This window comes from Anastrepha obliqua, chromosome 1 (genome assembly GCF_027943255.1).
Source record: "Anastrepha obliqua isolate idAnaObli1 chromosome 1, idAnaObli1_1.0, whole genome shotgun sequence".
Classification (NCBI taxonomy): domain Eukaryota; kingdom Metazoa; phylum Arthropoda; class Insecta; order Diptera; family Tephritidae; genus Anastrepha; species Anastrepha obliqua.
Genome location: NC_072892.1, coordinates 79,802,790 through 79,820,971, shown reverse-complemented (window position 1 = coordinate 79,820,971; position 18,182 = coordinate 79,802,790). Strand labels below are relative to the sequence as shown.

Below are 18,182 nucleotides of genomic sequence, written 5' to 3'. Positions count from 1 at the left end.
TGTAAAAAATATGTACGTGGTACGTATAAAGGTGCAAGTCGGAAAGACGTACTTGGCATATTGATAAATATGATTGAGGATAGGTAGTTGTAGAAATTACAGCATTGAAAAGTTCATAAGGGGAAAATACTTATTAATTTGTTGGAATATTATTTGAAGCTCTTTTGTAAAGCCTTGAATTATTTTCCCCTTCTATGTAATATGTAAATTGGGTAACCCCATTTCAATTAGAAACTTCAATTGAGGACAAGTCCTTCTGCAAGTAAGTTTTCCAATGTAGGGGGTATTTCTCTTCCTCTGCTACAGTCAACATTCTTTTGTGCGTTAGATAGTTTTTATTCGTTCGGATGACATGGCCTTGCCAGCGGTGTCCGGTATCGCTAACCCACAACGACTAACCCGCTCAGACCCATAAACCTTACAATAGAATGACTATGATAAGACACTAATATTCTTTTAAAGCGTTATTCTGTACATTAACCAAGTCTAAAGCTATCTACATTGGTAACACCACCTACTTTCATGGTGGCCTCGATAGAATCTTATATCGAAAAAGCAGGAAAAGAAGACAAAACTTGTAGTTGCTATTAAAAAAAAAGTTATTCCGCATCTTTTTTTAAATAAGCATGGGAGAGGATCAAAGGACCAAAATAACGTGATTACTTCAAGGTATATGATAAAATTGATTGGACTGAGAACTTATGGTTTATATGTATTTTACGGTTGTTCAATAAGATTTGCGGTTCGATAAAACACAATTTTATGGTTGAAATATACTTTACTATTCAGAATAGTCTCCATGAACATCAATATTATGTACTTATTTTAACAAGATTCCAATTTAAATATTCATAAATTTCCTTTGCGGTTAAACTTTCCAAAAATACACTTACCTACACTTTTCATATGTCCAAATTAATTTGTTTTTTCATTTTTTCCGAATTTTGTGCCAAATAAATATAAATAAACAGGAAATATATTTAAAAAAATTATGTCGATTTGAAAAACATAATTTTTTAGTTGTTAATTTTCTGACATTAACTTGGTACGTCCAGCATAGCTGTAACTAAGAACGGGGTACTTGCACCAAAAAAGAGTTTCTTCTCGAGACGAAAAATTTTTAAACTCAAGAGTGTGCACCTTGTTTTGTTTCCTTGTATAGTCTTTTAACCTGTACTGTTCCAAACGGAAAGGACGTCGCTGGTTAATGATAGAGCAAAGTCGGAGATAAAAATACTGGCTGTTAAGCATAATATGTGTTCGATGGAAGTAATTGAGGAAATGGGCTTGGGAGTAGATGTAAAATGAGTGACAGACACAAATTAGTCCAGCTCCGATTGGCAAAAAAATACAAAATTTTGAAATCAGAAATAAAAACAATCGTGGGGCCGGATGGTGGGCACAGGTATTGGTGCTCTAAAAATAATTCAATAATAGTACGCTTGTGGCATAATTTCGGTGGGGACTCGCTCATGGTGAGGAGAGGTAACGGGTGTCAGGAAAATGGATTCTCTTAATTATACACAACTGGTGGATTACCTTTTGGTCAACTTTGAGGAAGAAATTGCTACAACAGTCAAATGAAATGCACAAATCAAATGCATATTCATTAGAGCAGGTCAATTTTTTTCGATATCGTTCCTAGCAGAAAAAAAAAATTCCACTAGAGCATAGCCTAAAATAGATTTCGATCACCCCAAACTTCAAAAAAGCTATCTTTAGTTAATGCTAAGTTAATATTGGCATTGATAATTACTTAAGTCCTAGGAATATAATTTGTTTGTGTTTTAATACAAATTTGTGTTGAGGATTTTTCGGTGCGAAGAGTTTAATGTTCATATAAATTTTTTATCTCAAGAATCGCAAGATTGTGTTTTAAAGCGAATTATGTATATGTAATTTGTTAATATTGTAATAGGAAAATTGACTATATAGAGCTTTTTTTCATATTTTACATACGTAAATCGAACTAAAACTTGGAAAAGAACTTTAAAATTAAATTTTATAATATTTAAAAATCTTATTTTTACCGTTTTTTTAATCATTAAACTTATTTTACAATTGTTTCGCTTTCAGATTTTTTTTTACTTTCAAATTACTTTCTATGTTAATTGCCTCTCAATTTCCGAATTAATTATATGTGACCTGGTCTATGAAAAGGTACCTTACGTGTCAAAAAATCATTTTTCACTTTTTTGTTGATTCGAATAGTGTGTGAAAGGCTCTTTAAAATGGTGAAAACCAGAAAGTCATAATTTGTTTAAAAGTTTGTTAAAAGTAAAAAAAAGAAAAGTACAAATACGAAAAATACCTGATTTTTTTGTCATGATATAAATTAGAATAACGAAGACAATAATTTGTGCAAATTAGAAACTGAACCATTCCTGGACAGTCTGAGGTGTAATGAATACGATACTCAAGTCTGTTTTCAAAAAATTTGTTACAAAAAATGTATTCATAACTTTATACTCGTAAATGGTGGTTTTTAAGGATTCATCAAAATTTTTGTCACGAATTGTGGCATTGTTTCAACATCAAAAGTTAATTAAAATATTTAAAAACTGTTATTCGGGGGTTTGCGAGGTCACTGAATATGAATATGAAGTGAGATTATTTAAAATCAAAATGGCGGATCCAATATGTCGTACATGTTTTTAAAATTTAACGGATCCTCTTAAAATTCAATACACGGGGGTTTTTGGCGTTGCTGATTACGAATTCGATATCAGATTTCAGAAATTCAATATGGCGGATTCAATATGGCGGACATATTTTTTAAAAATTCATCAGATCCGTTTGAAACTTTTCACTCGGGGGTTTTGGAGGTCGCTGATTACGAATCTGAGATTTAAAAAAATCAAAATAGCTGATCCAATATGGCGGACAAATTTAAAAAAAGCATCGAATTCTTTCTAAACTGGTTACTTAGGGGTTTTTGGTGTCGCTAATTGCGAATCCAATATCAAATTTAAAAGATTCTAAATGATGGATCCAATATGGTTTTCGAAACTCAAAATTCATCGGATTCGTTTGAAATTTTTTAGTCGGGGATTTTTAGGGTCTTTGATTTTTTGACAAGTTTATTAAAAGGTTTTTCAGAGTGAAGAGAAAGAATAGTACAAGTACAAAAAAACTGATTCTATTTAAAAACTAAAATAATGAAAATATATCGACTTCTAACATAAAAAAACATTACTATAAAATATTATGCACAAAAATTTACGTTTTTCAAGTTTTTATATTTTTTTTTCGTCGCCGTCTTTCTCAAGATTTTTTACGTATTGGTTGTAAAGAAGATGGACTTTTTTCTGCGTCAGGTTTGAGAACATCTAAACTATCCTTTGCCTTTCGTTTCTTTGGTGCTAATTCTTTTATCAGTAATGGAGCAATGCATTTTTCCGATGACAACTTTTTTTTTGATGATGCAGCCACACGTTTCTTCGATGCAGACTTCTTTTTTGATGTCGGTACAAAAGCTAACTTATTTTTTAAAACGATTTCTGCGATTTGCATTAACTTTTTCTTATTTATTTATATATAAAAAAATGTTTTTCACTGCTTCTGTGATTTTATTGATACTGTGATCTATGCTGAAGAAAATGAGCCAAACCGGATTGAAAAATATTAATATTTAAAAAAGTTACAAGGGTTTTTAGAAGTTTAAACTTTAACTGCTGTTTTCTCGAAAACTTGTTTTCGCACGTAAGGTACCTTTTCGTAGACCAGGTCACATATATTAATATATTAAGAATCCGAATTTGCTAGGGTGAGAAAAATCGTTTCACACAAATTGACCCACCCTAACCAAACATACGTTCATACATGTGTATAATGAAAACTATACTGACTGACTTTCCTCTCTTGGTAAGTCAGTGCAACGTTCATGTTAGTAAAGCCCAATTAATTTCTTAACCCGTAGGCTTTGAATTATCGAGTGCGCAAAGGAAGTAAAAACAGTATAGGAGAACTATTGCACATATGTATGTACGTGCGTGTTTTTAAGGGACTATATAACTGAAATATAATTATGTGCAAACGTTGTATGATTAACTTTCGAAACTGGTTTAGCCGGGTGAGAGTTGGTGCTAGCTGGCAACTAAGTTGCAGAATACATAACTGAGATTAGCCACAAAGATTGAAAATGAATCTTTATGTCGTAAAAACGCATCAGCAGGAGCAGCAGCATGAATTTCAAAGGTATTGGGAGTAACACTCTGGTGCTGTATTAAAAGAAGAGGGAAATTGACGAGGACTGCACTTGGCAAGGAGTCCAATTTACAATCACTCCTCTACATATACTTTTATACGCTTTCTCGCTTTTCTTAAAAAAATTTCGAAATACATATTTAGCTTTAATTGGCGTTTTCTTCTTCTATACATACATATTTTTATCCTTTTCCTATATTTCGCTAATTATATAGCGTCCCACTAATTATGATAGAGATGGGTTTCTCGGGTAGATACAATTTGCCTATTTGCCTTGAGCGACTCTGAAATGTCCGTGCGCCATTATTGTAGTCGAGCTGTAAGTCAGCTATACTGCCAGTAACTGGGGGAGTGTTAATGTAATCCATTGTTCATTACATCCATTTAGTGTTTGCCATTATTTCGTTAATTCAAGTGAGTTGCATTTAATGAGTGTTTGACGTATTCACGTCACATAAACACTCAGTTGTGACCGCCACCTGGCAGCAGTGTCTGGGTGTGTTGGCGTTGAGGGACAGTCTTGACATACTTGTGAATGCTGGCAAAAATTTGGAAGCGAGCCAAACAAAAATGACAAAATATTTGAATGAAGTTCTGCTTTGCTGAGATATTGAAATAAAAGAAAGAAGTATTTGCTACATACACCAGCAAATATTAAGCAAGTATGTCAAATACCATTAGAAAAATAGAAAAAAAAGCAAACAAGAAAAAAGGCTTCAAAATTTAATGCCTTTTAATTCTTCAAATATTTCACAACGAATTTTTGCACCCAGTCTATTAAGAATTCTCTACATGGCTTATTTTGATATGGCATTGACTTGAAAACTTCGATTAATTTAAGGAAGTGTATCTACAGTAGGGTTAATTGGAGTAAGGAAAAACAAGTGAATGTCCAAACAAGCGCAGAAATTATAATGAATTATTCCGTAAACATCAAAAATGCGATTCTCGAGACTATGTCCAGCTACGGCACTTGCAGTCAATAACAAGACGGTAGTAACAAGCATAGGGTGATACCTGGCGTATCTAAATGCTGCATATATAAACATTGCTGATTGCACTGTAAATTAGCCCGGAGAGGCAACCGAGCTTCGTCGTCGCAAATTTGCATAATTGCTAACATGAACCCTGAATCGGTTCTTGTAACATTGCCACTAGAGAATTTGGTTTTAACTGCCCCACAAGCGTGTCGGTTAAGTGCTCTGAGTAAACATGAAAGACCAATAATTTTCGTTAATTTTTTTGCACACACTCGCGCATGAAAATGTGGAGGCATTACTTATTTAATGGCGACACAACATGGCGTATAATTGTACCCCATCTAAACGTTGTGGAATTTTTCATTAGATATATATGTATGTGTGCATACTTTTATGCACTTATATTTACATACTGTATATAAATCAGTTAAGGGGTTATCTGCTGAAATGATTTACATAGTTTCTTTTATATTATAATTTGTAAGTGAAAAAGTGCAAAATAATTGCTTAATATACATATGCAATTGCGCACCTGTATTTGTACACCATATTTTAGAAGCAAACGTAGAACAAGAAATGTGTGAAAAATCAATTAAAGAATAACTCAATAACACATACGGCAAAACCGACTTTTGTTCTGGGTATTGCACTAAACTAATTTTTTTTAAAGATTGAGTCATAAGTAAAAACATAGTTTTTCCGATTTTCGAACTTAGTCTCTAATTTCGAGATATGAGCCTTCGTAGCTAAAAATAGGGGCTTTAGTAAAAAAATATTTAAAATTAATGTCTGTAAATATTGTAACTAAAAGAGGAAAAATATGATATTGATCCGCTTATTGCCTCTATTGTAATAATATAAAAATTTATTACAGGCGAACAAAATTTTATTACAGGTGCTATTAGCGGTCAAAGATTAGATCTTCGAAAAATTACTACGTTTCAAAAAATGTTCGACCGATTAAATTATTTAAATTTAATTAAATATTGTTGTTGTTGTAAATGTGATTAAACATTCTTTCCTTTGATATGCATGATTATATTATATATTTGTGTATACAAATTTTAAGACTTCAAGATTTTTTTTATCATAAAATATTCCATATTTTATTTTTACTATTTTAAAGGCTTTAGTCGTAGAACGAGTAGCAACCAGGGAATGGTAGAGCGAGTGGAATGTACTGAGTGGTAAATCCTTTATTCGAGCCCTGGATTTGAATCACTTAGCTTAAAAATTTTGCTTTGGTTTTATTGAAATACAGAGAGAGAAGAAATTCCATCAAGTCGCAAATTTGTTGGCTTTTTGACTTTCGCAATATCAAACGGACCAGTCAGATTGAGTAATTTCAAAAATGAAATAGTGTGATAACAAAAACAAAAAAAAAAAATGAAATGAAATATTGAAATGATTGTACTGATATTAAGGGGTAACACCACTGTAGAAATTTCAAAAAATTGATTTTTTTTTATAAGCTTAAAAAATTCTTTGAACCTTTTAAAATACAGAACAAAAAGTTTTATAAGTTACCGAAGTCTATTTCATAAATATTTTAAGCTTTTAACCAAGCGTTAGTGACTGCTACCTAACGACTTCTCCAAATTTCCAAACTTTAAACACGTTTTTCTCAAAACACGTTTTCTGAAATTGGCACGCAGCATAACTCAAACAATTTTAAATATTTTTAATCAGGTTTTTCACTACGTCTGTATAATAACCTTCTTAAGAAAAGAGCGTAGGGGATTTTCGATAGATTAATTTAAACGATTGTTATAATTATTTAAGTGCCGTTTTTTTAGTCCAAAATAGAGTTTTTTCCTTCAAATGCTTGCTAATTCCACAAAAATAAATATTTTTTAAATCCCCTACGTGTTTCTCTAGCTATTCTTATCTAGATTAAGAAAAAAAAATGTTTCTTTGTTCCAGATTAAAATTTGCACCCTCTGTGCTGCGTGCCGCGGAGCTCCTTCAAGAGAAACCACATTACAAAAATGTCTCCAATACCGCCATTTTGTAAAATTTTTCGATCAAACTTTGTAGTTTTGTATTTTAGTATATAAGTAATAACTTCCCAAATCAGAGTGATTGTTTCCCCTTTCCTTCTATACAAAAAAATTCTTTAAAAATCGTGTTTATTTTACGCGTGTACAGTGGTGTTACCCCTTAAGTAAATATTCCTTGCTTCGCTCACTATCAGTGTTGCTATATTTTCTTCATTTGAAGAAACTGCTTTTCTCTTCACTTCTTTTTCGAGGCGCACGCTTCGACACTTCCATTCTGATGTGAAATTTGTTACCGAAAATAGCAATAATGATTAGTAATTGAGGTAGCATTCCAAAGACTCCACTTGCAAAAGCCGCATTGTTAATTTATGTAAATCAATTGAAATTTATGTAAAATATATCAAATTATATTAACAGCCTTTATTTTTGTAGGAGAATTTACAAAGTTGCTAATTAAGACTAAATACGAGCGCTTATAAAAAGCTCAAAGGTCATATAGGTACAAAAATTAATCACCCTATCGGAAGATTTTTAATTTTCGCAAATGGCGCCGTATTCTAAGTCAATCTTATTTGACACGTATGAACTAAACGGGTGCAGTATACAAACAGACAAGCAGTGAAGCGCGCACAGGTCAAAATAAAGATCCCATCCCTCAATTCCTTTTTTTTATTTATTTAGTATTTATTTTATTATTCAGTTATTCAAAAATAAAATTGGTGATTAATTTTCCCTTAACATCTTCACAACTGACATTCTGGAGTTGAAGCTTAGTAAATTATCAAGTGCCCCAATTGGTAAATTACTGCCAAGGTTGGTGACTGGCCTACCGCTAACAGTCCTAAGTAGTGGAACTGTCCATATTTTATCCTTATTTTTTCCTAAATTAGTTTTGGCCGTCGCTTATATGGGGACGTCACACTACACTGTGCGACGGATAGACAAACATACATAGGCTCGCGTGGTACTTTCTATCTCGATTTCGTTAGGTTGTTATGATGTTATGTGGGAAAAGTTACGTATACTCGTACTACATATTTTGCACTAAATACCGGCAACATAGTTTTTAAGAAGTATTTAATACAAATACAGTGTCTTTTCAAGAATTTTAGTTTTCAACATATTTGCCTTTGAGCCAACTCAAAGTTCTTTGACGATTTTGTAACAAAGCACATAACTAAAATGAAATTTTAAGCAGCTGTTGAAAATGTTATACGAGTACACAAGCAAAAATAAAATTCATGCAATAACAACAGCAAACAATATTAGCGGTGATGAGAAAATCGCCATGGCAGCAATGCACATGTTGTGCTGTGTTAATGTTAATGTTTTCACTGTTGGCAGTGTTGTTGCTGCTGTCAACAATGGACATACATAGCGGCTTGTTGGCGTTGCTCGAGCTGTCGTCGTTGCTGTTGTTTCTGTTGATGGCAACTTTGCAAAAAGCCAATCAATGTGTGGTGCACGAGATCTTTCAATAGCTCTGCCAATGATCCCATTATCTGTAACAGCAACAACAATAGAAAAGCAATGAAGTGGAAACCCTTATTTATCCTTGTCTGTCAACATTGCTTGGCAACAGCAACTGGCGAATGCTGCGAATAATAATTTTAATTTTATAACGAAGTTGGGTGAATTTTATGTTCAAAACACTGTATTTCTTGAACATACTACTACATACATACATATGTATGAACATAATTTTGAACGTTTTGCATTTACTGTTTGCATAATTACTTAAAAATTTAAATGGTTGTTTGTTGGGCTCCCTTCCAAAGGGTAGAAAAGAGTGCAAACAAATGAATTGGACTAAAAAATGGACGAATAATTTGTGACTTTAAAATTAATTAAAATGCAGTTTTAAAAGTGCGAGTGAATAGCCGAGGGCTGTGTTGCTACTCTTGGCATGGCCGTAAGAAATGAAAAAATGGTATGAATGAGCGACGACTGCGAACTGTACTCGTACATGACCACTTTTCATGCTTCGATGGTATTTAATTACTTTCCATCATAATATGTAGACCGCAATGAAATGCGAGTTAAACAGCACAATGAATTTCGAAGCATCTACAATTAGTTGCTCATTTTCTGGTGTGGATGCTTGCGTCTGCTTATAAATTAAAATACTCTTGTATGTACGAGTATGCACGTCTATCAAAGTGCATCAGTATACTGGTTGTAGCCAATGTAAAGCAAGGGAATGCACCAGTTTTATCGCTTCAAATAATGCAATTTTCTAATAATTACTTTGCTATTCTTTGGTATTAATATATTTACATGAAGTGTGTAAATACATGCGCCGACTAAATGTTTGTAAGTATATGCAAGTATATTTAAAAGAACATCCATTTATAAGTGCATAATTCGTGTGAGTGCAGGTACTTTTGTGTGAGCGTGTTCATGTTTTAGCGCTTTTTGCTACTCTGTGTTGTTGGGACGCATTCGTTTTGTGCTTCAGTGTAGTTTCTTGGCTTCTTGGCTTCTTGCCTTGTTGGTATCTGATTGTGGAGCACGAAATCCATTTGTAATCTTTTTAGCTGCGGAAAATTGAAAATCTTTGGATGCAGCGCTTTTTTGTTATTTGGATCCTTTGTGAGTACTTTTTGTGTACTTAAAGCTAATTAAACTTTAATTAATTATTTTGAATAATTTATGGTAGTCATTTAGTTAGCAATTTGATATTACAAATGACAATATAATTACCGATCACTGCAGAAGCAATAGATCATTTTTTGATTTGCTAATTGAATTTTCGAAAAACTTTAATAAAATTATTGAAGTGAGTGGTATTTGTGCAAACAATCACATAAGTAAATTCTTTTATAAGCTTAAGGGAATTAGAACAGGATATGGAATGGATGGTAAAACGACAGATAAGAACTTAAAAAATGAATAACTAGCAAAGTTATTGTTCTAATTAATTTGTTCACCCATAGGACATGCAACGACTCTATGGAGCACAACAAATGCCGTCTGTGATGTCGCCCTCATGCTTTGTGATACTGCCACGCCATTTTTGTGATGACACTGGATGAGAGGCATGAATCGGCCTAATTAGAAAAGTATTGTGGCAACTGTCTGGCCAAATCCCACTCACCAGCGCTTGTGACTCCCTAGCCAGCTGCTACCACTGCACCAGTCTTCGTTGAACACACTGACGGGATGGATTACCAGCCGCCCTATAATTCGTAGCAAGGTCTTCAAAGTCGCAACGCCACCGCATTAGGGACTTGCCGAACCAATCACAAAAAATAATGGAACAATGTGCCAGCGCTGCAGGCCGGGCGTGATGTTGAAGGCCTTGACCAATAGTCATATTTGTGTATTTAAATTTACCGATAAATGAATTAAACTTACTGTTAAGTAACTCGCTCGTAATCGCATCGCCGAACATTACACACCGCTTTCCTTTTTTTCTACTTGAAGACTTTAATGCCGTCCACCAGCATTTACTTCATTTTAATTATTATACGCAACAGCTACTTTTTCTTTGGCATGCAATCTAGGAATATTTATTTTTTGGCCTAAACGAAGATTTCGGCAATATTACTTACACGACTAAAAACGAGGAAACACTACAAAAGGACACGTATAGAACTGCTTGCTGATAAAAACTAAACGAAGGAGTGACATTATGGGGTTTTGAGTGTTACGTCATGTTCGACTTTTAATACTTTGTTGCATTTCCTATCTCTGGACTTACCAACTCAAGGCAAATAAAACGAAGTGTCGACTGTATTCTTTTGAGATGGTCTTGGTATAATAACAACGGCCTTTCAATTCCAAGTTTTTGTAATACTTAAAGTAGCAGGCTGGTTGATTGGCGAAAGGTGGTGAGAACATAAACTCAGGGCACGCAGTGACAGCTAAACTGCTTCATTGGCCTTAAAGCTGCTACCTCTTCTCCATATATATATATACCTATATATCTTCTCCATACATAGTCCAAAAGTATAAGGTGAGGCTGAATGCCGGTTCCAGGTGGAATGAACTTGAACTTATGTGAGTGTTGGGATACTACGGTCGTTAAGGCGACGAACTGGCTGATAAATTTGAGAACTGCGGTTCTCTGGAAAATTTAATCTCATGAGAACCGTTGGTGCAGTACTGGCACCTGCAAAACATCCAAGTGTTGCATCCTGCACAGGCCTGGCAATTTCCTTCTGTCAAAATTATTTCTCAGACAGAGAAGCACCATAGGCACGTCAGCAACGATCCACTTTGTACATTTTGTACACTGCTAGGTTTCTTAAAAAAAAACAGAAAGTTGGCAGAGGATCAATTAACTCTTTCCTTACCAGTCTATTCCCAACCTTTAAGTCCTCTCCCTAGGTAAGATATTACCTGAGTGCTTGAACAAATTACGGCAATATTCTGTTCCTTTCCATGCATTTCACGGTGCTTAGGGGAATATGTAAAAAAACTCCGTACGTCTTTGACTGATCTGTCGAATAATTTTGATATCATTTAATTTATTAAGTCTATGGTACAAAAGTCTAGAGGTACAAAATTACTTTAAGTAATTTGATTCCAGCTTAGATACAAATCAGGAGATCTAGGAAGGACGAAACCGACTAGGAAGGACGAGGTCGACATTAACAAAAATTCTATTAATTTCATTAAGAGACCTAATTAATTTTTTGTGCTCATTCAGCACAAATTCGGAGCTATATAATATATATATAATTGGCGCTTACACCTTTTTTTTGGTGTTTGACCGAGCTCCTCCTCCTATTTGTGGCGTGCATCGTGATGTTGTTTCACAAATTGAGGGACCTAGAGTTTCAAGCCGGCTCCCAACGGCAGATGGCTTTTTATGAGGAACTTTTTCATGGCAGAAATACATTCAGAAGTCAGGCCATTGCCTGCCGAGGGTTATTAGCGTTATTAGAAAAAATGTTTTCTCTCATTTGCTCAGAAGTAATTACCTCAATGGAATGTTTGACAAGTTTCAATCTGAAATAGTTTTTGTCACATTTCGTAACCAAAGCATAGATTCCTCACAATACTCCAGCGATTAAGGAATAGTCGAGAGTTCAATGAAACCGAATTAGGCCAAGGTGGCTCTTTCGGCAAACGATATCATGGTGACAGGTTGCGCGCGAAGTCATTCACATCCGCGACTTTGAAACGATATACGCGTGAACTGTAATAACTGTCGCACCAAACTTGAATTCTCAGCACCTTATTGTATATAAAATTTTTGCAAAGAACTTATTTTATTGATAGCTTGCATTGCGCATGTTTAAATTCAAAGTTTTCGTCTTTCCTTGTTGATAAAAGCTTTGCAGCGCTTAAATTGGTCCAGCTTCGTGTTTCTGATATTCGTTATTTTTTTCCATATGCAGAAGTTCATAAGATTCAGATGCACTCACTCGCTGAAATAAAAACAAAACAGATTGTCCCTCCACCAGCACTGAAGAATTTCTGCTTTATGATAATCATTTCCAAACAGCCTGCACGTGTGTGGGAAAAATGTTCAACAACCACTTCTTCCAAGTAATATTTTGCGTTAATTTTTACGCTTTTGTTCTGAAAGAGAGAAAAAGCTTTCCTTCTGCAGATACGGCTTCTTAAACCTCTTTTGATAAACCAACTTCTCATAAGAAAACGTAATATCAGAATTAGTGCTTCTTCTTTCTGTGCTCCTTCTCCTTTGTCGTTCCGTAATACAATGCATCCGCTCAAAATTGTATGAATTAGCTAATTCGAGATTTCGCGATTTTTGGAATTTTGTAATTTCTTACGAATAATAGGAAATGGAGGGAAAAAACAACACTGACTTTGGCTTCTCAGGAAATATGGATACGTTTGAAAGTTTTCGTTTGAAACGAATATGTATTAAGTCCCATTATTTTCTGCTTATTTCGCCTAAATTGTACAAGATTAAAAATATATGAGCTACGTTCAACCAGAAAATAGGCACATCTGTTTACTTTTTTCAGTTTCTTCGCATCGATCTGCTTTCGAATGTCCTTAAGTTGTTATACTTTACTAATATAAACACGCTAATTACAATATTATAAAATGTATACAAATTGAACTTTTGCCTTTTGTTTTGAAATAATTTTCACTTTAAATAAAGATAATATAAAAAAATATTTAAGATAAAATAAATAAATATTTAAAACCCATTTATTTATTATTTATTATATAGTAGGAGGCTGCTCAAACAATATTAATGCAATTTTTTTCGAGCTAAGTTGTTGCCAAGTAATGAATATGTAAATCCCGGAACCCCGGGTAGCACAAACGGGATTCCGAAAATCCTGCGATGATAAATATTTCGAATTACTATCTGAATTAAGACACCATCGAGTAAATAAACACCTGTTTTGAGCCCCTCAAGAAATCGTACTATTTGGAGGCATTAAAAATTGCAGAAACATTTGATAAAAAATGACAAGCTAAAATGAGACTACAGGTACAGGGTGGCGCACGAATCGTGCTACAAAAACAAAACGTAATAACTTTTTTCTGTGTGAGTAATCGGCTTTGTTTTTTTTTATTTTGCAGATTAGTATTTAGATTTACAGAAAATGGAGGCTTGGGATACCAAAAAGAGGATTTGGATAGTGCAGCGGTACCATGCTTTGCAGTCCATCATTTCCGTCCAAAGGGAATTTAGGCGGGAGTTTGGCGGCACTCCCCCGAGCAGATGGACCATTATGAGGCTGGTGAACATGTTTGCTGAATCTGGAAGCATCGCACGCAGACCGTACCATCGAGATCCCCATGTTCGGGTCGAAGCCACAATCGCGGCTGTAGCATCGTCAATTCAGGCAAATCCAAGAGTTTCGACTCGTAACTTGTCGGCGCAAATTGGAGTTAGCAGACGGTCATTGCAGCGGATAGTTCATGATGACTTAAACTTGTTTCCGTACAAAGTTCAAATCACAAGCAAATTAAACCCTCTGGATTTACCTATTCGCCTGGAATTTTGCCAAAAAATTATTGAAATGGCCGAAGAAGACAACAACTTCATAAATTGCTTGTTTATGTCTGATGAGGCCCATTTTGATCTAAAGGGCAATGTAAACAAGCAAAATTGCCGTATATGGAGTCAATCAAATCCGCAAATACTCCATGAGATGGAACTGCACCCAGAACGAGTCACAGTGTGGTGCGCAGTTTCATCAAGGTGCATTGTCGGGCCATACTTCTTCGAAGAAAACGGTGTAACAGCGACTGTAAATGGGGACCGTTATTTAAACATGTTGAAGGAGTTTTTTTATCCAGAACTGCGGCGAAGACGTATCCCTTTTAACAGCATTTGGTTCCAGCAAGATGGAGCAACTGCACATATAGCCAGACCGGTTATGGAGGAGCTCCAACGAAAATTTAGAAATAAATTGATATCCAGAAATTCCACTTTCCGCTGGCCCCCAAGGTCACCTGACCTCACTGCACCAGATTTTTTTTTATGGGGTTATCTCAAACAAGAGGTGTATAAAGCAAAACCAAGTAATTTGACTGAATTGAAGCAGTCCATCACAACAATAATTGAGGCGATCCCGACTTCAACCCTTCAGTGCGCAATGAACAATTTTCTCATCAGGTGTCGCATATGCGTGAATGAGCATGGAGGTCATTTACGTTCTATTATTTTCAAAACTAATTAGTTACATAAAATAAAATTGAATTATCTATACAATAAAAAAACAAAAAGTTAAATACATTGATTAGAAAAAAAGTTATTACGTTTTGTTTTTGTAGCACGATTCGTGCGCCACCCTGTATGTTCAAGAATAAAAATAAAGTAAAATTTTCTAAATAGAAGATTTCTTATTTTAAATTTGAAGGAAGTAAAGAGCTCTAATTTCTTTGCGCTGTATTAATAAACCAAATGATTTCAGATTATTCACGATAATTGTTTATGCACTCAGGCATTGCTTAGGGGCTTTGTGCTGAAATCGCTGGTGAAGACGTTGGTACTTCAGTTTTATTATTTATTTGTATGTTTATATTTACATATGTAGGTACACATGCACATGAACCTATGTCCACATGTTTCCAACTTTCGTAATAAGCCACCACAAAATCGGATGCCTACATAAGATGGAAGAAAATTATTACCAATTCTGAGTCTATCTGTCTAGGATTTGCGCCAACTAAATACTTGCTCTATACATGCATCCACTTTCAATTATGTTTACGAGTGTGTATGCCTGTCCCTCTGTCTGTCAATGGGTCATGCATTTGTTACCTTCCAGTCAGCAGCTGTGCTCCAGCTATAAGCGAGTCAACCAGCTAACACAAAACAGACGAGAACCTCATCCAAAGAAGAGTGGGACGAATTGCTAAGCGTCGACTGACACGAAGAAAAATTGTTGATCATTTTTTTCGTTCACAATTCACGCACACGTTTTTTCGATTGCCTTTATATTTTAAGACTAAAATAAAACATATTTACTATGGAGAATGTAAGGGTGTATCCCTTGGGTACTACTCCCATTAAGCTGTACCAGCAGAATTCCAATTCTATAATGATTGGTAAGAGCGTGTTGGAGCGCACACGCTGCAATCAGGAGAAGTTAGTCGCACGCAGGCGAGCACTCAGAAATCTGGAAAACTCAGAAGGTGTGCGTGTGCGTGTCCATAAGTGTTAGCTCGGCGTACCTGGTAGAGGTATAAGGAGCATGTCGGGGGAGAGGAGCTTTCTGGCAACATGTCGCTTGACACTTCACCGCACAGTAGCAAGGTGCTGGGAGTGCGGGAGAGTGAAAGTGCTATGAATGTATTGTTTATTTGTTTTGACATAATGCCGCGTTGAAAGTTTACTAGCTGGAGGATAGTGATGTTCTCTTTTCACTTTTTTCACAGGCCTGTTTAAAAATCGAACTAAGTATTGGACAAAATTTCTAGTTATACCTACGTTTCCTGATTTATTGCGTCTGAGCATTGCAGACAAACTGGTGCGAAGGTGGCGCGGACATATGAGCTGGTTAGATAGTTGCGACAACTCTACATTTCAACAAACTAATTTGTCTGTACACATTTTTTTGTATAAACTTCGAGTATTTTGAAATATACTATTAATTCATAGAATGGCTTCACTTTAATGGAGACTGATTTTAGAAGAGAAGTATTGGTAAAGCATACAAACACAAAATACTTGATTTTAATAACTATGTGGCAAACTTACTTTGTCCTAAATGTACCCTTTTCATCCACGGATAGATCTGTGGCGGATTCTTCTTGCAATTGCCACTATTCTGACTACTGCCAGCCTCGTTACCGCTATCACTTTCCGAATCGGAGTCACCACCACCAGGACTGTGCATTGGCACGTTTACATTGACGTTGACATTCACGCCAGTATTACCGACCCCACCACCACCCCCGCTATGATTGTTTGTTATATTAGCTGCAGCTGCCGCCACTGCTAGATTGCCACCCAGTACGCCTTTGTTCAGCGACCTTGCCACACTCTCCACTACTGAGGTGGGTGACAGTTTCGGTGAGATTTCTCGCGTTGACAGATCTTGTGGACTGGCTAGAGATTGTGTGTTAGTATTGTTGTTGCTGGCGTTAGTGTTGTTATTGTTGCCGGTTGGCGTTGAGGGTTCATTGGAGTATTTACAACTAATGTTGGTCTGTTGTGGTGTTGGTTGCTGTTGCGGGTGTTGTTGCGGATGCGGTTGTTGTTGTTGTTGAGCGGCATGTTGCGCCGTCGCATGTGCATGTTGTTGTTGTTGTAGGAGTAGTCGTTGCGGCTGCAATTGAGTGTAATCCACCATATCGGGATTCTGTTGGCCGCCGCCACCACCTCCGCCTAAGCTATAGGCCGTTTGGTTGGCGTAATGCGCTTGCGGTGTGTTGGGGTACAGGTTTGGTGAATAGGCGGCAGCAGTTGGAAAATAATCGTTGCCACCGGGAGTGCCAGGACCTGAGTTGCCTTGCCCGCCAGAACCGCCTCCACCGCCCGCACCTGGACCTCCATTGCTAGTGGCAGCATTGGTACCTCCACTGGGATTCCCTGCATGATTTTGCTGCGGATTCATTTGTTGCGGGTAACAAGAAGCGAGCGAATTAACAAACTGATAAGAAGACATTGCAAAACAGTCGGGATCCATGTTGGCTAGCGAATCCAGCGGTCTGATAATCACGTGATCTTCGAATGACTCAAGTCGTGTTTACAACTTTTTAGTATCTGAAAATAAATATAACAATTTTGTTATTTGTTGGGCTTAGACTTTGGAAGGATACAAATGTTGTGCAAAATGAAATTTATTAAAATAGGATTTAGGAAAAATAACACAGAGAGTTGAAAATAGAGAATCAGTTCAATTGAATCAATAAAATTCAGCTGAAATATGAGAGTATAATATTTTTTCGTAGTGGCGCTTCTTATTAAGCGATACGTTTTTCACATAAATAAGTTTTCGCGACTATAGATTTTCGCTAGTAAGAGCTTCAAGAGACAGTTGATCTGTAAATGATTTCTTAAGATTCTTAATGAAGGGCTATACCTTTTGCATCCTTAACCGAGAAGCATTTTTGAGACTTGGTGAGAGTTTTTGGTTTTCGGCTTTGCTCGTACGTTAAATAAAATTATGTTTTAGTTTGGATTTGTACATGTGTTCAAATACTGTTCCAAATTCCCCAACGAATAAAAAAGCCTAATAATAAAAAGTAGAGGTTAAACTCTTTAAATGTTTTTCAACTTTCTGCAACTGCCGACAAGCAGTTGAATTAAGTGTTGAGTAAAGTCAATCATCAGTATGTATTAAATAAGCATATCTATTACTTGCACTGGTTGTATCATGGATACTGGTTGGGTGAGTGAACTGAGTTTGTTTCTCTGCCACCATTATTATTCGATGGCTTCTTGATAGCTGTGTTGATGACTGTTACGTGCTTCCAACCACAAGTACCTTGTATTATTCGATCGTGAAGAGTAAAAATAAGCAACAGACATTCGTTTGACCTGTTGGCAACAAAAGACGAAACTTACGAAAAGCAACCAGAACAACCAAGTATGCTTAGCATCCAA

General features: G+C 35.7%; 1 protein-coding gene across 1 annotated transcript in view; it reads right to left on the bottom strand.

Annotated features, from left to right (window-relative positions):
• Positions 1-18,182, bottom strand: part of LOC129252876 (homeotic protein Sex combs reduced) — a 91,928-nt gene that overhangs the window by 47,295 nt on the left and 26,451 nt on the right. The window contains exon 3 of the mRNA XM_054891015.1: positions 16,332-17,339. Within this exon, the coding sequence (XP_054746990.1) occupies positions 16,332-17,262 (931 nt within the window). The 5' untranslated portion in view covers positions 17,263-17,339. The remainder of the gene's footprint in view (positions 1-16,331; positions 17,340-18,182) is intronic.